Genomic DNA, 22,639 nt, shown 5'->3' on the forward strand with positions numbered 1-22,639 from the left:
TTGAGGGAAGCAGAATAAGCTAAAAACAAATATAACAGCACGGTGGCACTGTGGCCTCACAGCAAGAAGGTACCGGGTTTGAACCCTGGTCGTCCCGGGCCATTTTGTGTGGAGTTTGCATGTTCTCCCCGTGTCTGCGTGGGTTTTCTCTGGGTGCTCTGGTTTCCCCCACCACTAAAAACATGTTCCACCCCTCCCTCTGTGCCGAGCTGATGTGTGGTGAGCGTCTGGGGACGTAAGGCTGCCGTGCATCACCCAGGTGGGTGCTACACATTGGTGGTGTTAGAGAGTAGTCCCCCCCCCCCAAAGCGCTTTGAGTGTCTATGATAAAGTGCTATATAAATGTAATGAATTATTATTAACATAAAATGATGGCTAACGTGTTAGCTTTAATGACCAAATCTAAGGGTTCCTTAACAAAATGTTGAAAAACAAATGTTGGTAGAAAATTCTGATTGAATTTAAAGTCCCCCTCCAGACACATTTAAAGTATGTAGAAATACTCTGCTAATCTACCCTTTCTCCCTCATTGATATATTCTGCCCACCACCACTGTTCGCGCTGGTTGACCGGTGAAAGAGCAGTGCCTATCGAGATGGCTAGAAACATCGGAGAGATTCAGCCATACGTGTATACGTGTTTGTTAGCTTGTAACTGGCAGTGCGCTGGAAGTTTCAAGTTTCTTTACAGGCTTTTGCATATTAAACAGTGATTGGCTTTCAAATCTGTGACATAGCAACTATAGCTTGCCCGGGATACGTTTGTATCTCAAATTTCCAGGAGGTGCACAGACATCACCCTCTTTCAGTAGAGGAATGTGAAAACACCTCTCTAGTGACAAACTTTGCACAGATACAAGTCACTATAGTCAAGGTCTGACATTTAAAGCCCAGTTCAGACCAAAGATTCAGTAGTCGTAACTGGCTGTCTCAGCTCGACTCAAACCAGCTGATGGCGTCGCTGCGACTCAGCTGGTGGAGTCTCCAGAGGCTGGTTTTAGAACGTAAGGGACGTCACCTGTTTCAACAGCCAACAAATAGCAATGTCAACTTGTATAAAGGCAGCTATAAACTATAGAAATAAAATGATCCAAAATCCATTTTATTTCTATGTTATAAACTGTCAACTGGTTAAAATGGCAGAGCTTTAGATGGAGGCTCCACGAGCGCGGTATGTGGTCGATTGAGCTAGAGAGTGACTGAAGAGAGGGAGCGGCGTTAAAACAAAACAGCGAATCAGAGAAATAAAACGTTTTCGCCGATTCATCACTAGAAATGCGACTGTAGCAAGCATCTCACTATCACTAACGTTATACACATTCATATTTAGACCCAACAAATGATATATCCAGCTACAAAAAAGCCTGAAAGTCAGAAGTTATGTTCCAGACCGGTGCGTTGCAAGTTTCAACTTGTCTCGTCGCGAATCTTTAGGGGACGAAAACATAAGAAAAACACATTTTTGAGTTAAATGATATTCCATATTGTTACTGGCCCATGATATGCTTTCTGTCAATACGTTTGTTCACTGGCTCCAGATGTTGGCTTCCAAGCACAACTCGTAGAGTACCCTACTGACACCGAGGGCTTGACTCATTCACAACCCCCAACAATGCCTTGCAACATCTCTGATCAATGGCACCAGAACAACCCTGTGGGAAATAAGGGTTATGAAGTCTGACAGCAGTGTGCACGCTGATCCCCTTCATCTTGTTTATTTCTCCAGGCGATGGGGAGCCAGACTGAGGAGTGAAAAAGCGACCCATATATTGATTTTGGTAGGGGGAAATTTGTTGGCTCCTCAGGGAATCGGAAAAAATGTGCATCTGGCTTCCTCCAGGTGGATGTACAAAAAAAGACTCATCAGCACTGGTTTATGTGGAGGACATTATGTTAAAGTCAAAAGAAAGCTGAACTTTGAAAAGCATTATTAGTCCACACCGCACCACAAAGTTTAGCATATCTTCTAGCATTCTGTAATGCAGGTGAAGTAAAACAGCGTTTCACTGCCCGCTCATGAATATTAAACACTCCATTTAAGCCTTTTTAAAGTAGACAGTAGGTGTCTGGACAGTTGAAGACATGAAAGGGGAGAGAGAGGGGGGAATGACATGCAGCAAAGGCTTCAAAGCCAGAGCCAGCCATTTTTATAACAAAGCATTATCACGTTGATTTTTTCTCGTATTGCCAGACCTTCCTCCACAGCGCTGCGGAGGAGGGTCTGGCTAGTCCACACAGCATTCCGGGATGGGAGATAAATAGGCCTATGTTTTGAATGTCGGTTCTAGCTTGGAGGGTGTTTCCCGAATCGTTTAGAATGCCAACACAAAGAAAGCAGAAGGTGAGGGACATCCGGCCGAAATAAGGGACATCCGGCGGAACCATCGGCGGCACCGGAACTATGCTGTAAATGAAAGGTCGTCGATATAGACTACGTTGAATCAAGAAAGGGCATTCCCCAAACTGCTGCCATAAAGTCGGAAGCACAATATAATTTTACATTGTAGCACGATTTCTATTAATGGGAACTACACCGCAAAAAAAATCAGCCTGAGACCCAAAGTACACCCAAGTGTTACTATAGTGTAAATCCTTATTTTCTTTTCCTCCTTCCTTACCTCGTATTCTTGTTTGAAGCCGTATCCCTCGGCCGTCTTCATCTGGTTGATGTGCTGCAGGAGGTCGGCCACCCTTACAGCAGGGTGCAGCTGACCCGTATGATAGGGCGAGCTCTTCCTCCGACAGTGGCGGTGGGGCGAGCCTCCCAGTAAGCTGCTGGACTCGTTGACGGAGCTACGCTGTTCATCTGGGAACATGAACACACACAGTTCACGGTATGCCGCTGACATTCTGCACTCTGTTCTTTCTTTATTAATGTAAACTCGGGCTGAGAAAGTGTTGGGGGGGGTGGGGGGGGGGGGGGGCAGCTCAGGGGGAAAGAAAGTCCGCGATTCTGCAGTGATGTGAGGGCTGACTGGCACTGCAGAATACTCAAACAGGCGAGAGACTTGCAGGAGATCTCTCTGTTGGGAGCATCTTATGGTCTGGCAGAACAGATTGGATACATGCTTGGAAGTAAACATGGCTGGAGTTCAGGTAGGAGGGGGCTACAGAGTCTCCAGATACTTTCTCAAGAGTACCCATATGTTCCTAGCTGTCTTACTTCGAGCGTTGCAGCCGTGGGCATCCATGAAGGAGTGGGCCATCCTCTCATCCTGCTGGAGAGTGCTCTGCTCTGTCATGCTGCAGTCTAACGAGCTCAGCTTCCGACTCTTCTCCTGCCTGTAGGACATGGCTGCCTTGTTTATGGCCACCTTCTTCCTACTGTAAAGAGGCAGAGAGAGGTGGGAGGATAGAGAGAGAGAGAGAGAGAGAGAGAGAGAGAGAGAGAGAGAGAGAGAAATAATAGACAGAGGAGAGCAGAGAAGGGGCAGGATGAGAGAAAGACAGGCAAAGAGATAAGGAAGAAAGGAAAGGAGGGCGGGTGAGGAGATGAGAAATTGGACTGAGGGGGAAATATAAGGGCTACGAGATTGAACTTGGACGAGGGTGGAAAGTGCGATTCGGTGATAGCAAAAGAGTGGCGGTGGGGTTGTGGTGGAGGTGGAGGTGGTGGGCGAAAGGAGAAGGTGGAAGGAAGGGAAGGGGGGGGGGGGGGGTGTCTATACTGGAGGATGGGGTGGAGATAGCAATGCTCATTTCCACTCTAGTTATCCTGGGACTACGAAGGGCAAGCAAGGGGAAGATGGCGTCAGGGTGGAAGATGGAGAAAGGAGCAACTTACGGGTAGTAAGGGTAAGAATAGAAGTCCCTTCTGATTAGCACCAGGGAGGAGGAAAGGAGAGAGACAGAGAGTGAGGAGAAAAAAAAAGGAGAGGTGACTATGGTTTATCAAGATGGGCATCAGAGAGATAAATGAAGATGCTCAGTGCGTTGGAATGTTCCAAGCAAGCAATCATGAAGCAGGATCAAAGCCTAAAGAAGGAGGAATCTAACTCAGCTCTGGACCAAAGGAAACTTTACATTTCCTGAGGTTAATCTGGATTATATCTATTTATGATGTCACTAGGGCTGGGTACCAAAATTTGATTCTTTTAGGCACCGACCGAATTGCCTCTAAAGGTTCGAGTATCGGAAAATGCCTCGTCATTCAATACCCAATTTCAGTACCTATACCTAGAATAACAAGAGTAAAATCTCATCAGCCTCAGTGAGCCAATAAACACAAAAGCAGCATGCTTCTACCGAGATCTGAGGCCTCCTGCACACTGCCCGCGTGGCGTGAGCATGGCGTTTCTGTTGCGTTTAGGAAGCGGTATCAAAGTCACTGTATTGGTATCGAAAATATTTGAACGACACCATTTGTCACATGCTATTGTCATTTCTTAACCTCTTCCTGCAGTCAGGAGTTTTAATTCAGTTTTACAGTTTACATTCCTAATAACTTCTTGTAGCTTAACATCACAGAACAGTGGTTAATGGTTTAAAGAAGAAGGAACAACACATAAATTCACACAAATACAGATTATTTCATTTATTAATGGCTTAAATCTGAATGATAAACAGGACTCCCTCCTCTGTACCCTGCGGTTGGCAGATTTCAAAACATATATGCCAGAGCAACTGAAACATGAGCTGGCAGATTCGGCTGATTTCCAGGCGAATCCCACCCCCCCAAAAAAGAGGGAATTTCATGTGCAAAAAAAGTTGCTCATCTACCGTATTTTCCGGACTATAAGTCACACTTTTTTTCATACTTTGGCTGGTCCTGCGACTTATAGTCAGGTGCGACTTATATATCAAAATATATATAATTTAACATGTTTTTAAATGTTATTTCATGCTGAAAACATTACCGTCTACAGCCGCGAGAGGCGCTCTAGGCTTGTGACAGCTATATGCTGCTCCTAAGAACAACTGAGAAAGAAAAGAAACTGCAGGCGACTGCAGGTAGTAAAACACGCAGCCGAAAACGGTAATCGAGCAGCAGAATGAAAGTTTGGAGTGAGTGAGAAACTTGTGAGGGACTGGAGAAAAGGTTAGTCTCACTGCAATGAAGAAAACAAAGAAAGCTAGTCGCGCTGAAATCCAGATGGCCAGAGCTGGAGGAAGGAGTCCACAGATGGGTGCTTGAACAACGTGCTGCTGGGAGAGGCTCGTCAACAGTGCCGTTATGTTACGTTAACATAGCGACACCTACCGTATTCAGCCCCTTGTTCTGGCTGCTGTTGGGTAGTTTAATAACTTGCCTTTCCAGATTAAATGTCTGTTCTTGGTCTTGGATTTTGTGAAATAAATTTCTAAATAAATGCGACTTATAGTCCAGTGCGACTTATATATGTTTTTGTCCTCTTCATGACGCATTTTTTGACTGATGCGACTTATACTCCGGAGCGACTTATAGTCCGGAAAATACGGTAATTGCAGAAAGTGACAAAGTTTAAAGTTGTTCCAGAGCTGAGTTTTGCTGTTTAGCACAGCCTTTTTTTTTATTTATTATTTCCCATTGCCTGCATTTGAGCAGCACCCTACTGAATTATGCTGCAGGGGATCTCCAGTTTTCCAAATGATTACAGGACCAAAAATGTATTTACATTCTAACTGTATATGAGTGACAAAATCTGGTGGCTAAATATGAACACGTCTGCTCCTGTTTCCCCCATGTGGCTGTCTAGTTCCTATTGTGCCTGAGAGATTGGCCCACTGAATCTTATCAGTCACTGCCTCCGTCCAGACATCCCATTCACGCTCTTTTTTTTTTGTTAAGATTATTTTTTGGGCTTTTCTGCCTTTATTTGACAGGACAGCTAGGTAAGAAAGGGGAGGGGGGGGGGAAGACATGCAGGAAATCGTCACAGGTCGGATTCAAACCCTGGATCTTTGCGTTGAGCCATAAACCTCTCAGTATATGTGCATCTGCTCTACCACTGAGCCAACCCGGCCACCTCCCTATACTCTCTGAGAGAAAATCCTCAGGACGGAGAAGTTCCCCTTTCCAAAAAAAAAAGAAAAGAAAAACAACCTTCCTAACCAATTACTAGCCCATCCACTGGCACCTCGCAGTTGCTCGCCTCATGTAATTGAGTGGGCAATGGAATAACATGCCCCTTGATGAAATATTTCACACTCAGATGAGTGTTCCACCATCGCCCGGCGAGCGAAGGAAGAAGAATACACTGCAGGTGCGATCGACGACAGAGGTAATTTGCAGGTGGAAAGCAGCCAGCGATTCCAGTGTGAGCGGGCTGCATTTTTGAATGTGCTCAGCCAACACGCAGACCTTGAAATTAAAAGATGAGATGAAACACAAAAGCTTGGCTGAAGCAGCGGTGGCAGAGTTTGGGATTTAATGCTCTACCATTCTACTAACTCTGATTGTAATTCACTCACATTGCCAAATGTGTTCTTCAATAGACCCTAGCTGCCAAGTGGGATAACGATAAATGGACTTCTTTGGATAGGCTACGCAGGAACAATACGACTTCAGACCGTAAATGTCTGAAAAGGTCTGACCCATCTCGCCATCAACTGGCCAGCTGACACACAAACGTTTCCACAGCCACTCACCCCTTCTTGACGATGATGACGATGGCCCCGAGAAGCAGAATGAGGACCACCAGGCCGCCGGCGCAGGCCCCGAGGATCAGACCCATGTCCTCGGCATGCTGGGATACCTCCAGAGCTCGCTTGGAGTCCTTACAGGCAGCTGCACAGTGGGACAGAGAGGTGATAGGGAGGAAGACTCGTCTACAGTTCACAAATACAGCCAGTGTTAATGGTTGTACAATTCTTATCGCAAAAACAAGATACATGCAGTGGTTCGACGTCAATAAATCATTTTAGCATGATGACGATCGAACAAACAAAACTGTTGCAAAGAGGATTGCTTCTGCTGCTCTCGAGCCTGTACGTCTGCTTTCTTCACTGCTGTATGGCACAAAACAAGAAAAGTGTGCTGCTATTTTACCATAGACAGCCTAAACAGTAAGTCCTATGGAGGTCTCCATCTAGCAATGCAAATTATTTTGCTTTAATTTTGCTAGGTTTTGGGATGTTTGTGTTGGAATTTTACATGAGATTATGATGATTTAAAAACATTTGCCAGCATCCTGTTTAACCTGGATCATTTCCTAACCTCACTGTGAAGAGTTTTCATTGGAACTACTTTCGGTTACACTTTACTTGAAGGTAGCTACATAAAAGTGACATGATACTGTCATGAACGTATCATAAACATAAACAAGTCATAAACGTGTATGGTAAACTCTTCTGTCAGTAAGTGTCATTCGGTTTTTGTCATGACAAGTTAGAGTTAGGGTTAGGGTTCATGTGTTCATGACAGTGTCACGTCGCTGTTATAAAGATACCTTCAAGTAAAGTGTTACCCTACTTTCTAATAGTAATTTCATTCTTTTCCATCACGTGTTGGGGTGGAAACAGAAATCTGATAGATGGATATCTTAAAGTGCCCATATAATGAAAAAAATCATTTTTTTTTCTGGGATTTGGGGTGTTATTTTGTGTCTCTGGTGCTTCCACACGCATACAAACTTGGGAAAAAAAAACATCCATGCTATTTGGAGTGAGATACGGTTTCTGAATGTAACCTGCCTTCAGTCTCCGGGTGAGCTGTTCAAAATCGGCAGGGCTTGTTACGTCACTAGCCGAAAAGAGGTGGCTAACTGTAGCATGCTAGCTCGTTCTGAATGGCAAAACACTGCTACAACACACACTAATAACCATAATCTACAAAAGAACTACTTCCATGTCCCTGTTCTGCAGGTATTCCACACAAAGTTGGAAGTGCGCCCTCGTTTAGAAGAAGTCTCCCGGCTAATCCTGCCTTGTACTGACTGAAGTTAGAGAAACAGCTAGCTAGATGATGTGATCTTGCCTAGCTACTGCTCATGTGCGACTGCCAACAAAGATGTTACAGCAGTGAGAGGTCTCACTCTGTAGCTAAAACAGAGACCTGAACACAGGGTGAAAAGAGGAGCTGCAGCAATGGGCAGTACAACAAAAATATGGTGTTTTTTGATAATTAAACCATGTAAACCTATTCTGGTACAACCTCTAAATACAATTATGAACTGGAAAATGAGCATAATATGATGACTTTAAAGCCTTGGCATACTTCCTAAGTCTGAAATCCTATCTTCAGTTTAGGATGACATTACAGCAACACGCATTTGGAATAAAAAAATCCTATCTTATCTTAGGGTAGGACTTTAACAATGTTATGTCCTAAATTCTAAAAAAAAACTGCCAAAACTGTGGTTAGGTCTGTATGGCAATGACAAGGAAGACGGAGAACAACATGAAAACTGATATATAATGATTTATAAGGCTACTCAAACCGTATGATGATGTTTTACATTTCCCAGACCATGTATTATTAGGGATATACTGACTCCCAAGACAATTTGTTTTGGGTCAGTAATTGAGAAGAAAACTTTCTCTGCCTCCGACTCCTAGTATCAAAAATGTATTGCGTATCTTTTTTGTCCGTGATAGCTGAGAGCTGTTGATATTATGGCTTGTCCACATTCTAATCCTAAATACAGGCATGACAGGACGAGTGCCGATTGAAGAATCTAATTTACACTTATAGTTAGGATTTCTTGAGTTAAGATAACATGGGAGGTCTGAGATAAGATAGGACACTGCCACGAGTTTAGGAACTGCTTCTATAAAAAGTAAGATATATTTGTCCTATCTTTGAAACTTAAGTTAAGATAGAACAAGCAGTTAGGACACATTTCTGTATTGAGGCCTCTGGGGGGGGGGCAGGCCCCTTGAGCTACAGAGTGTGCCAAATTTGGAATGCAATTTGGGTAAACCGTCCCTTTAAGCTTGCACTGTTTCTGTTTCTGTTCGAAACTGATGATTAGAAGCTCTATGGCTGTGCGCTTATATCGTTAAAATAGGTCCCTTAGTGCGCCAGGCGCCTGGTTCAAAAGGGTTGTACTTAGCGTCTTCATTAATTCATAGGTGATGTTCTGGGCGTAACATGCAGTAAACCAATCAGAGTGTGTTTATACCTTGGCACATTGCTATTATGATGGTAGATTTGCACCGTAATATTTTTATTTGTAATCTTCTGCATGTTTGTGTGCTGTTGTGCGTCCCTGTGTGTGAAACAAACAACAAATAACAACGAAATGCTGCGCTATTGACTTTAGACCAGGTTTTTGTTGATGTTTTTGTCAATGGCGCGATCACTTCCCGCTGCCTCAAGATAGCAATACACCAAGAATGCACCTGAACACACCTCCAAGTAAGACCAGCCCGCCCATGGGCGCAAAGATGGGCGTAGGTGCATTTGCTATTTAAACGACGTTGGCGCTGGACGGTCTCAAAGTAGCAAAGACACTTGCGTCGGGCTTTGCGTCGGGCTTTGCGCCGGGTGCAAGATAGGACCCCTTGTGTCTCAATGAGATTAGCTGTATAAGTAAAGGTTAAATTAAAAAAAAGCTGGAGCTGGTCTCATTGGTCGCTTTTAAGAGGATGCTAAATTACTTGGAGTCAGACACATCTGGCTGTAGAAGTTTTGCCTGGTGAATGTATGATTGTGGTTGGCTTTGGGAAATATTTGCTGCTTCAGTCGATGTGTTATGTTTTTAATGTTTTTGCGTATTTTGTGTATGACTGTTCAGCCGCCTGTCTCGGCCAGGACACTTTTGAAAAAGAGATCTTTAATCTCATTTAATTGAGTTTTTTTTCCAGGTTAAATATAGGTTAAATAAAATAACAAAATCCACAAGGCTGATTCCAAACCCGCCGGGGGAGGGAGTGAAGCGTGTTAGAGGTCTCCACAGATCCAGCTGCAGCTTTCACAGCGACGACAATGATCGGCCGACTAGTGTACTGCTTATTATTAGACAGCATCAGAGAAGGCTCAAACACTATTTCAGTACACTGATGTCAGCTGGGGAGCTGAACATGTGTGGCTCGGATGAGACGACACTCTAGCTATCTTACTGCAGTGATGCATGCTCTCATTCAGGCAGCTATTTCCCTCCTACCCATATGTCACAGTCTCAGTGCATTCCCATCGCAGCTAGCCAAGAGCATGAAATCTCCCTCTCTATGACTCATCTGGACTCCCCACTGTGTTCCATCCAAAGGTGAGGAATTGCTATGAAGTAAGAATGAATCAAAGGAGTATAATACACTTCTGGCAGTGTGCTCTTCATTATCGAGCCACCGCAATGATGAGAAAACAAATAAGGTGAGGAATCAGAGAGATGGAAGCATGTAAGAGTCCCAGGCATGCCGTGGCGAGACTGACAGCACAACTGAATTGGACAGCAGCTCTGTATTTAAACAATGCTGCTTCAGGGGAGGTATTGGCTTTTGTCTGTCTCTCGTGAAGAGAGAAAAGAAAAGCCTTTTACAGTGAGGCAGGATGCGGAGTTTGGCTTGATAAGCTGTGGATTGGTGGGGACTATAGCTCGGGGCAGACAATAGAGCCTGACAGAGCTGCCATAATCACACAAATCATGCTGGGTGAGTCATTCGGCTTTTTAGAGCCATGTTTAGAAAATGGCAATCACTTCACGATCACGATAAATTCCATTGCACACAACAACAAAAAATGGTGCAGTGGTCCTGCAAGGAAATTCACAGGGAACATATTACACAGCACATTACAAAGGAATGTTCTCTGTAATGGAGGTCATGACCAGAAATGCCCTGGTATGACTATAAAGTTGTTCTTCATACTGCAAATGTTGTCTGAGTTTTGACCTCTTCAGGCAATAAAAAGCAGCCAGGAATAGGGTAATTTCGGCATTTTCCAACATGGACCTAGCCTAGAAATCTAGACGCACCCTAGCGGCAGCAAATGTAATTTGCAGCCAGGGTCAGTCTAACAACTCTCCGTTGGCTTGAGAGCTGGAAAAACCAAATTCTGGTCAGGCCAATCACATCGTGTATAGAGTCGGTAGACGGGCTTAACATAAGGACGACAGAGTTGCGACGGTTCCGCGTGAATTCCCTACTACTTGAAAACAAAGAAGATGGCTGCTGCTGCTAGCGAACAGTGGTCTTTCGAATTGGCTCTGGAAGACTTGGAGTTAAGCGCTGAAGTCATTCTTAAAAAAGGAAGATGTTTTCGGAGTTTTACCGACCGGATATGGCAAAAGTTTAATCTATCAATTAGCGTTGCTCTGGTTGGCTTGGAGTGCAGAGGGAATTTGAAAGACAACCGTTTATCCCGCCCCTTGGATTGAGCCCTGCCAATGGGGAGTTCCCAGACCAAACATCTTGATGTGGGTCTGGCTTGTCAGGCTAACATGGACCCTCTTTTCCAATTTGTTGGTGTTTAAGTGACTGATGTAAAGAAAAATCTTTTAAAATGGTCTAGTATTGAGCCATAACGCTGTAACCGGCAGCCGCAAACAGGGCTGCAAAGGAATCCTATAGGGCTAAATGTGCATCGTCAATGTTCGTCCACTAAAAGTTCTGTTTTTGCCACTGACAGGCTCAGATTATAATTCTAAGTGTCTGACAACATTATGGAAAGGATTCCTACAGAGAGAGGCCTTTTTGTTAAAGAGTAAGATCCTTTTTGTTTAACTGGAAACAGACCCGAAATCGCCAAACTCACCAGACTCCACCTAAATAAACAATACTTTTTGCGTGTATAGAGCTAAGAGTATTTTCACATGTAAATGGATGAATTGAGGGTTTATCTCAACCAAACCAGAGTGGCGATTGTCGGAACAGTCGAAAGACGAACCAAGAAGGCTTTTGATAGTTTTACTTAGTTTCTGTGTGATGATGATGAAGTGTGATTTATGATGACAAAATGACAAAATGTTTATTTAAATGGAGTCTGGTTGGCTTGGCGATAGCGATTTTTCAGTTTCATGTTAAACAAAAAGGAGCTTACCCTTTCACAAAAAGATTGACCGCTGTAGGGATCCTTTGCATAATAGATAAATGTGACAAAATAAGCACATTTTGTCACATTTTTCTATTTGAAAACCCACACATCGAATATAAGCCGGTTTCAAATAACAGGTTGGGGCCCAATTCATTCAGCTGTCAAACAGATTTTAAGCAAAATTTTCAAATTCTCCAAAGGCTAAATGTAAATGTATGCTTTTCTAACGCCGGTAGCGTAGAGAAAAAGACCACTCGCCCATCACTGCGGTGGCTTTGCCAGGTGTTCCGGTGAACACAGCTGGCAGCATCTGTTTGTGTGGGAAGCTGCTGAGAGGAAATGAAAAGAAGCAGGAGCGGTCTTAACTAGACCTCTGTGGCACCTCTGAGGGAACTGGAGTAGCATCAGCGTGTGCTCTGGGTCTGCCTACCACAGTTGTATATGCTACAGTAAGAAACGGCCTCTATAAATACACCTGCAACCCATCTTACGCGACACGCCGGCAGACAATAGTAGGGCAGGATGCTTTGATGTCATCGCACTTCAGATAAGACAGAGTTGGGGGGGGGGGGGGGAGAGAAAGACTTCATTTCACCCTCTGTCTCGCTCCCTCTCCCCTATTGTTGAAAATTGAACAGAGAGCCTTCCATCTATGTCTGTCTCTCAAGCAAACACTCCTGGTCGCTTCCTCTCTCAGGGAGAACACCAAAAAATAAATAAAAACGATACGTTACTGCATTCTGGATTTCAAAGCAATTCGAGCCCGAGAGGGGTTTGCCAGAATGTCAGTGTCAGTGATTCAAGAGGAACACAGAAAGAAAACACGGATGCATGTTTGCTTTCACCTTTCCTCCTGTGTCTCTGTTGAGGGGAGATTGGCACGAGGGCTTCCTCCCGGCAGCACCCCAAAACAACACTAAGTCCCTGTCAAATCCCATAAGCAGGAGCCTGAGCCAGGAGAACTGTACAAGTCTCTGACATGCACCCTGGACCACATAATTTAAACCACTGGAACTGCAAAAATATCCCACAGTAGTTATGTTCAGCCATAATTACAAAATTAGCCAGGAAAAAGATGGAAAAGAAACCTTAGGACGCACGCAGCACAACTCATTTGACATACGTGAAGAAGGTTCGGGAGACCTTGATCAATTACACAGGAGCATTTAATGAACACTCAATTGAGGAGACAATTAGGCAGGCAGTACAGTATAACCATGATGTGTTATTGTGCAGTGCTGTCCCAACTCTCTGAAGTTCCGGTCTTCCTGAAGGAGTATTTCAACTCATGCTGGAGGCGTTACGTTTAGCTGAACCTTTAATGTAAACAAAGATATTGCGGGTGCCTAAAACACAGATGCTGAAGCCTAGTTCAGCCTAGCGCTCTCTCTGGGAAGTATGCAAAAGTGTGGCAGGCCCACATACCTCCAAAAGGAGACAGTCCTGAAACAATTTATTCCCTTATCATCAGTGTTGGGTGTAACGCGTTACAGTAACGTAACTACTTTTTCGGGTAAAAAGTAGTGTAACGCGCTACTACTGAAAATTTGGTAATGAAACGTAGTTCCTTTTTCAATTCGGCGAATTACTTTTCCCAGGGACAGATTTGACAGCGACACTGAGATGGCCTCATACATACACGCACGGACCGCTGTGGACTTGCGTCGGTTGCACGGACACGCAAGGATTTCCAGAAAAGAGGCTGCATGTGTCTACGACAATGCACGGGCCATCGTGGCTGCGCGACCGGTACAAGTCGATACAGACACTGCATACACTAACTAACACCGTGTAATGCCGATGACCTGCTGATGTGCATTCAAGCCGCGCTGGACTCGTTCATAATCAATCAGCCATCACTCTGTGAGTAGAGAATCCAGTCTGCAGTGTAGCTCAGACACTTCACTGATAAACCAGAGATCGGCTTTATGGTCAAAGATAGTTTTGATATAATTAACTTCAGTCTCTGCCAGAGACGCCCGCTTTTAAAAGTAACGTAAAAGTAATGAGTAAAGTAAAAAGTTATTTTCCATAGGGGGTAACTAAGTAAAGTAACGGATTACTGTTTTAAGAAGTAACGAGTGACGAGCAAACACTACTTTTTAAAAGTAACTTCCCCAACACTGCTTATCATACAGCTGCCTAGATTCCCTGAATCTGGAGAGAGACGAACATAATTAAACAGGTTTGTTTGTTAGTAGTCTCGCTTTTGCCAGACCACCCACGCGCTGTGGAGCAGATGAGGGTCTGGCTAGTCCACACAGCATTCCGGGATGGGAAAAGAACGTGCTCTGGTTTATTGGCATTTCTTTAAACCAATCACAATCGTCATGGGCGGCGCCAAGCGCCGGATGGAGATGATGTAAAATAGTCATGCGATAGAAAACCCTAACCCTAACACCGGATACTGACTGGTTTTCGGACCGCCCTCGGACCACCCCAATACAGTAAAACTGCACATTTTAGAGTGGCCTTTTATTATGGCCAGCCTAAGGAACACCTGTGCAATAATCATGCGGTCTTGCATCTTGATATGCCACACCTGTGAGGTGGATGGATTTTCTCGGCAAAGGAGAAGTGCTCACTAACACTGATTTAGACAGATTTGTCAACAATATTTGAGAGAAATAGGTCTTTTGTGTACATAGAAACAGTCTTAGATCTTTGAGTTCAGCTCATGAAAAATGGGGGCAAAAACAAAAGTGTTGTTTATAATTTTGTTCAGTGTAGTTCAAACCAATGGAACCGCAAAAATATCCCACAGTGGTTATGACCATCCATGATCACAAAATTCACTTAACATAACATTATGTTAGCCAGGAAAAAGACAATCTGTCTCGCCCCGGTGCTGCTGCTAATGTGGTAACATTTTCAGAATATAACTTTATGTAACCTGCTTCTTATTTTCATTCCCTTGTTACAATAGGTAATGATATCATATTCTTCAGCAGCTTAATTGCTGAAACATGGGGATGCGACACAATTTAACAAAGGAGTCCATGGGGCAACTACATGAGCAGACAGACGTTAAACAGGCCCCCAGTATCACCTCATTATTTTAACTAGCTATTATAATCATAAGGATCCATTACAATCTTCCAATCCATGTCACTGCAAAAACAGCAGGATGGATTGCAACCACAAAGTAGCTCTGCAAAACATATAACACGTATCTTACAATTACAGCTGAGTTAAGATGATACCTGCAGAGCTCACACTCCTTCCCCCGTCAGAAAAAGTAGTTTAAATAAAAGGCTTCACTCTGTCTGAGTGCTGATATCTTTGCCGCAGGACCCCAGTTGTAAAGCTGTCAGTAGGAACCCTGCGCTCCCATTTTTCAACAATGAAGCAGATGAGTGAAATATTAATATTTATAGTATTCTTGGTATAGACCATCCTCCAGATATTCCTCTAATCAGCTAAAATGTCTTATAATCCTGCTCTTTTGTGCTAGAAGATGTATTTTATTGAAGTGGGTGTCAGAGGAACCCCCTAGCGTTGCCCAATGGATAAGCAGTGTACTGGAGTTTATGCCCCTCAAAGCGCTTAGCTTCCATCTGAGAGAGGAACCGTTTCAGTTTCATAAAGTCTGGGGTCCATTTATAACTTACTTGGGGTCTGATTGTCTGCGTACAATAACAGTAGGGCTGTATGGGTTTTATTGTCTACCTGTATGTCTATGTATGTGCATTCGTGATTTGTATTGTATGATGGATTGTTGTACCTTCATTTGAAACTGTCATGACCTGTAAATCTGTCAATGAAAAAAAAAGAAATATATATATATATATTTTAAAGGTCCCATGGCAAGAATTTCGGGAAAGAGACTTCAGATACAGTATTAGGGGACCACTAAGGTCTATATAAAAGAGACTTCAGATACAGTATTAGGGGACCACTAAGGTCTATATAAAAGAGACTTCAGATACAGTATTAGGGGACCACTAAGGTCTATATAAAAGAGACTTCAGATACAGTATTAGGGGACCACTGAGGCCTATATAAAAGAGACTTCAGATACAGTATTAGGGGACCACTGAGGCCTATATAAAAGAGACTTCAGATACAGTATTAGTGGACCACTAAGGCCTATATAAGAGACTTCAGATACAGTATTAGTGGACCACTAAGGCCTATATAAGAGACTTCAGATGCAGTATTAGTGGACCACTAAGGCCTATATAAAAGAGACTTCAGATGCAGTATTAGGGGACCACTAAGGTCTATATAAAAGAGACTTCAGATGCAGTATTAGGGGACCACTAAGGTCTATATAAAAGACACTTCAGATACAGTATTAGGGACCACTAAGGTCTATATAAAAGCATCAAAAAGTCAGCATATAGGACCTTTAATATTTATCAACCTTTAAAGTTGGTGGGCTTTTAATAAAGACTCAAGAAAACATTCAACAATTTCCTCCGACACATTAATAATGAACTCATGATCGAAACTCGTCTTCTACAGCACAGCGACATGTATCACCCCTCCAGTGTGCGCATGGTTCTGCGGAGGCTCCACGCCTGAGCTTTATACTTGTGTGTTGGTGTGTGTGCGTCGATCTCTTTAAGAGAATAGCAGGGCCGGCATGTGTGTGCGCGTGGGGAGTGTGTGGTAGAGCGAGTGAGAGAGCGACGGCAATTTGCTTCAGAGTACCAACTCTAGAGTCATAGTGAGAGAAACAAAGTTCTGTAGCAGGAAAAGTTAACCCTCTCCTTGATTTCATGTTGTTTATGGAGAAGGAGAACCAGGAAATGAGTCGGGGGAAATGCAACGCTACCAAGCCACGGCTGAGCGACTCATATTGTAGTTAAAGTTTTTCGAGAGGTGCACGTCAGGCTACGGCGTAGTTTCCGGCGTAGGTTCTGTGTCTCCACTTTTTTTTCCTGACCAATAGCCGACCCTTGTTTACCAATCATTAACTGTTAACTGACAACCAGGCAGCGGAGTCCCAGTTTACCCGTCCGGAAAAGCTCGGACATTTTTGATTTTAATAATGTTGTTTTTAACTGTTTAACTGATAGTATTACTCCGTCAACGGAGAAACGGTTAATCATTAACATCCCTAGTAGCTTACAATGGAGAAGGCGCACAAGCGGACGGCAGATAGCCTTCATGATTGCCATGTTTAAGATATACTCTTCATATGAATCATAATTCATGGGGTAATGATTTATTGACGTGAACAAGTTGATGAAGCACCTTGAAAATTGAAAAAAAAAAGAAAGAAATAAAGCGTTACCTTTGCGAGCAATCCGGATGCAGTTTATTCTGGTCTCCTGTGGGTAAAAGAAAAGGCTGAGTTTATTCAATTGTCTCGGTACCATGACGACACAGTGATTAGCAGGAACACAAAAACGACGACAGTGCACGGTATTTATGAGTCAGTCTGCTTCAACCTTATCTGAAAGCTGCACCACAGCTGTGTGTGGCAAAGTCAACCAGACCTTTGCTATTTGGAGGAAATAATTGAATTTTTCCAAGCGGATGACATCTCCTTGTGATATGAGAGACCTCTGCTCCCCTCCGCCATGTGAGGTCCCTCACCCCGGGTCCGCTGATTGGCTCCATCTTCCCCCCCAAAAAAACAGCCACCTCTATCCCGGAGATAGAGGGGCATGTTACCAAATTAAGATTTAAGGAAGTTAAATCAGCCATTATGGGCAATTATGCTAATCTGTGCTCTGAGATTGGAGTCAAAAACCTTTCACCTAAAACGGTTGCCGAATTAGCTTTTTTAATTGGAAATCTGTTTAAAGTGGATTCTCATCTCCTCTCATCTCTTACATCAGACAGATAAGTCAAATTTACACCCACGCAGGGGTTATTAAAGCAGCGGCAGGTAGTGTGTTATGAGTCATCCTGTCCTTTGTCAAGGTTGGGCTTTTGGCCTTTTGGAACCAACACCGGTGCTCTTCAAAGCAGCGGTTTGATGCGACTGAGCCTCCAATTGGATAGCAGTTTATCGAATTGGATTCCTTCGGATCTGCTTATCAAATCTGAATCCTTTCTATTCCCTCACAGAATCCACTGAGGTTCAGCTTTCAACGTTTGTAAGTGAATAAAGTTACGCGTAACAAAAATCAAAGATTTAGTTGAGATATGTAATAACGCTTCGTTGTCTGTGCGTACATAAACACTACCGATTTGACAGGTAGCATAGCTAATGTTCACAATCTTATTCCATAACCTGAAAATAATATCTTATGTAATGAATGTATCCACCACATTGAAGCTGGCTTAAGAGCCTTCCAACCCTGCACACCTTATTTTTCATTGTCAGCTGTCCCGTATTAAGAACAAGTGAGGTGATCGGCCTCAATATGATGTGCATGAGAGTTTAAAGCAACATTCAAAGCAACACAATTGATTTATTTGGCCACTTTGGGACAGAGGAACAAGCTGACAACACAGCATGGTAGCAATCTGTTGGCTATTTACAACATTCATTTGCAGGCCGTGTGTCTGTCCACCTGAAAAAAGTCAGTATTCACTCTCCTAGCTCTGTTTTGGATCTCCACCAACTCCTCAGATAACAATATGTCTCTCCAGCTGATAAATGCTCAGTAATGTTCACAGCTACGTAACTGCCAACTTTCTGCTCTTTTGTGCAGAGCAGCTACAGTACAGTGAGTCTAACAGAGCTTTTCCCCCTGAAAAGGGTTGATAAGAGCAGTTAGACTGAACCTAAACGCTTCGTAGAGCTGGCTGGAACTGCAGAGTCCGCTGATAATTCTCTGTGGGTTTGTCACTACGAGCGAAACCTTACCGTGTACCTTGAGTCCAGACACTGACTTGTAGAAAGCACCATCTTCCAAACAACATTTTGGTGTTTTAGCAAGTGACCTAGACACAGAATTAACTTTTGGTGACCATTAAGCAAATCCCAGCGACCTCAGCCGTGTGGTCATTAATAAATGATTGGTTGGTTGATTGATATAGATTATATAAACTGCTAATAGCACCGTCTGAAAAAGAAAGGCCTGCAACTGGATGTTTTTGTCCATACTCTTTGCTAATAAAAAGACAAGGACAGATAGAAGATGCAATACTAGATCTGTTAGCTTAACAAATCTGGGTATTTTGCCAATCTTGAGCTGGATCAAAAACACATCCCAACTTAACCCAATACAGGTCAGTATATCCAGTAAGTGAAACACTGGGATGAGTGACAGGTAATCCCAGATGATGAGTAATGATAAATGCAACACAGGGTTGAAAATGAAATATCAACACGCTACTATTTTCCTTTTTAGTCTAGATATCAACTCTTACAGACATGATAGGGAGAAAATATACTAAAAAAGTATGTGTTCTTTCCTGCTGGTGTGTTTCAGCCCCAACCACGCTTCTTTCAAGCCCCACTGAAGGCCTATCTGCCAAAGCAATTACTGTTTCAATTCAATGGCGGCCCATAGTAAGCCTCGTTCATCTCATTTATCCAGGGTAATTGTCAAAATAATATTATTTATCCCATGGGCATCCCATCTCTCGACCATAGTAGAGTGTAGATTAGAAAACAGATTGGAGCTGACAATGTTTGCAGGACAAAATAGACAATTATCAACATGAGTTATACTATTAATAGTTTGTTGTGTTAGCTCAGAGCTGCTGTGTCAACAGAGCTTTTAATTTGGTCTTAAGGGAGAATCATCACAAATGGTGGTCCATGATGGGCTGATGTCAGATTTCAGTCAGATGCAGTGTGTCGGCCCTGACCTGGACCAGAGGCCGACTGGGCTCTTCCCTGGCTCTGGAGGCCCAGCTTGCAGCACCCAGAGGACACTGGCTGTATCCGCTCAAGATTCAGATACTGATATCTAGATTAGAAGCTGCAGCCAGGCAGGCGCACATGATCTCCACTCCACCGGCCGAGCCGGCTACTTCCAGTTTAACGCTCCGCTAACTTGAATGGGGATTAAATTATTTTATTTTCTAGACTTTCCAAATGTTATTTGACCAAATGGATCAAATTTTGATAGTGAGATGACTCATTTTGCAGGCATTGTGATGCTCAACAACGTGTATCCACTGATTTACAGACGTCTCTTTTGCCATCTAAGTCTGTAGGGAGAAGTCTTTTACCAACACAGAAGTTGTAATTTCACTGTTTGGCCGCTATGTCAAATTGGCATTAAAGGCCGGCGCACTTCCTGGGGGCCTGTGCTGTGCACACTGGCCAGCACATTTCTTATTCATGCTTCAATTACGTATTCAAATGCTCAACAGTTCCTTTTCAGATCGTTTTAGAGCCTGGAAGGCAGTGTTTGATTTTTTTTCCGCTGAAAAAAAGATTTTCAAAGAGCTTGACTGTGAGGGAATCTGACAACTGGACAAAAACTGCATGAATACACATTGTAATTATCTTTTGAAAGCTGTTAAGATTCATTCGGCCATTTGTGGTGTTCATAAACAATTTTCATTGAGAAATAATGCAAAATGAACAAGTCCATGATTTACCAGTTGGAAACAATCAAACCCAAAGCCATCCTAAAACTGCAGAACATACATCATCTCATTTGGTAACAAATAAAGCCTCATTTATGCAGCGAACTGCTTCCTCTCTCGTAGCGCCTCCAGCGTACAGCCTTCTGACTTCCTTGACACAAATCTAAATTGACTGTGAAGGTAGCTTGAACATTAAAGCAGTGTGTCTGAGCTCCAGAAACAAGATCCCCTGTCAGGCATCTTAATGGTTCTTACCCCTCTGAAGTTGCTGGTGGCCTGAAAGAAGATGAGGTAGTTTTTGGTGGGGTCTAAAGGGCTGTTCCAGTAGCCGTTGTAGGTGTGGTTGTCGCCCACGGTGAAGGGCGTGGCCTCGGGCAGACTGCTAGGGGCCAGCTCCGCTGTGTAGTAATGCGGGGCCCCTTTGGCCTGCGCCTCGCCGTGGGAGTTGGGTGTGGGGAAACAGTCGCCGGAGCCCAGCTCCCTCCTCCTCACCCGCCGGGAAGCGTCCTCCTCCACCACCACCACTTGGTAGGCACTGCAGCAGGACAGGGTGGAGCACACAGGACCAGTGGTGCAACAAGTATTCAGATCCTTTATTTAAGTAAAAGTACTAATACCACACTGCAAAAAAAAACAACTCTATTACAAGTAAAAGTCCTGCAATGAAAATGTTACTTAAGTAAACGTATGTAGGTATCAGGAAAATGTACTTAAAGTATTAAAAGTAAAAGTACTCAAAAATCCTGAGTGCAAAATGATGCTTTGTATTTATGGAAGCAACTACAATTATTATTCTTTTAAGAAAGAAAGAAGCTGAAGAGAATAAAAAACAATCACAGTTGGTACAGTTCTGCTTCCATTTGATGCAAAATACCAAGAGAAATACCAAAAGCTTTGGAAAATGTGGAAAATAACAAAAAAAAACAAAAAACATTCTAATTATATATGTAAATTACGATACACTGTATATGCTATCAAAATATACTATATGTATGTTCATGTTCTGTCATATGTAAGGCATGCAGCTTTATTTTAGCACATTGCAGCAAAAAGGCAACTCAAAGTGCTTCACGTCAAACATTAAAGAGCAGTTAACTACTACTACGTGTACTACTAAGACACCAAACATTAAATGCTAAATATATTTTTAAAAATTCAGTCCTGCTCTGTTTGTCTTTGGCAGAGCCTGGCATGCCTCACAGCCTTGTGCTTCCGTTTTTTTCTCAAGCCTGAAACCGGTCTGAAATTGGAGTGTGGCGCTCATTACAGTGACACAGCTGTCAACCGGTCAACATGTGATTGGTTGGCATGTGCTGTCATTCCAGCACATGGCTAACAACGCTGACATGGTAAAGGTTTCAGGACAGAGAGAGCTATATTTAGGTTCACTCCTTCTTTTTGGCCGTTGTTTCAATACTAGCTCAGGCAGCACAAAGAGAAAACACCTCACTCTATTAAAGGAACAGATATAATCAATTTGAAACATGTACGTGCTATACAAAAAGTGAACAGAAAACCTCTCCGGTTCTTCAAACATTGTACTTAAATTGGTATCGGCTATGCTGCAAGTCGTCGGGTGCTATAAGAGAGCTCGTTTTGACTGCAGCTATAAATATCAGAGTGCGGAAGAGTGATGAATGAATGCTGGCGTAGGAGTGAGCAGTGTATTAGAAGTACCTGACTGGAGCCCCTCTCGCCAGCGCAGGGCGCAACAGCACAGTGATGGTGCTCTCCGACTCACTCAGTGGAGACGGGATGTCTTCATAGTCAAACACCGGGGCTGAGGGGATACATAAAGTACAGAAACCAGAGTCAAAAGAAGTTGAAATACTGTGGAAGAAATCAATTCAGGTTTGCATTATCTGAGCAGTATTGCGGCAGTAACGCGTTACTAAGTAATAAGTAAGGTAATATAAATTGTTTTTAAGGTGTAATAAGAAAAAAGTAATGTATTACACTTACTGAGTGCCTCGCTCAACACTGTTCCTTGAGTTTAAAGCCATGTAGCTGCACTTGTGCTTGGATGTTTTAGTAATATTTCCACCGATACATGAAATAGTAGTGTGCTATCTTTATTCATTACCCGCACATGTCCCCTGTGTGCTGCAGTACGTGGAGGCCTCCCACACTGTGCCACTGACTGATGATGACTAGAAACAGCAGCCAACTACAGAGAAAACAAGAGGCCCTTATAATATAATTAGGACAGATCTCAAAGCTGCACAACCTCAGCACAGCTCTGGGGACAATGAGGTTGAGTGTTCCCATCTCTGTTTACTACAGGGAGTGAATTAACTGGAGT

General features: G+C 43.3%; 1 protein-coding gene across 6 annotated transcripts in view; it reads right to left on the bottom strand.

Annotated features, from left to right (window-relative positions):
• ptprua (protein tyrosine phosphatase receptor type Ua) overlaps window positions 1–22,639 on the bottom strand; it is a 125,027-nt gene that overhangs the window by 56,780 nt on the left and 45,608 nt on the right. For 2 of the 6 annotated variants that reach the window (XM_078268138.1, XM_078268137.1), the window contains exons 9-15: window positions 22,015–22,117; window positions 20,593–20,872; window positions 17,132–17,168; window positions 6,567–6,705; window positions 3,784–3,813; window positions 3,163–3,320; window positions 2,618–2,805 (exon numbers count right to left, since the gene is read on the bottom strand). In XM_078268138.1, the coding sequence (XP_078124264.1) occupies window positions 2,618–2,805; window positions 3,163–3,320; window positions 3,784–3,813; window positions 6,567–6,705; window positions 17,132–17,168; window positions 20,593–20,872; window positions 22,015–22,117 (935 nt within the window). Of the gene's footprint in view, window positions 1–2,617; window positions 2,806–3,162; window positions 3,324–3,783; window positions 3,814–6,566; window positions 6,706–17,131; window positions 17,169–20,592; window positions 20,873–22,014; window positions 22,118–22,639 lie in introns of all 6 variants that reach the window. The other 4 variants (XM_078268134.1, XM_078268136.1, XM_078268133.1 and 1 more) reach the window with 3 other exon arrangements.

This window comes from Sander vitreus, chromosome 14 (assembly GCF_031162955.1).
Source record: "Sander vitreus isolate 19-12246 chromosome 14, sanVit1, whole genome shotgun sequence".
Lineage (NCBI taxonomy): Eukaryota > Metazoa > Chordata > Actinopteri > Perciformes > Percidae > Sander > Sander vitreus.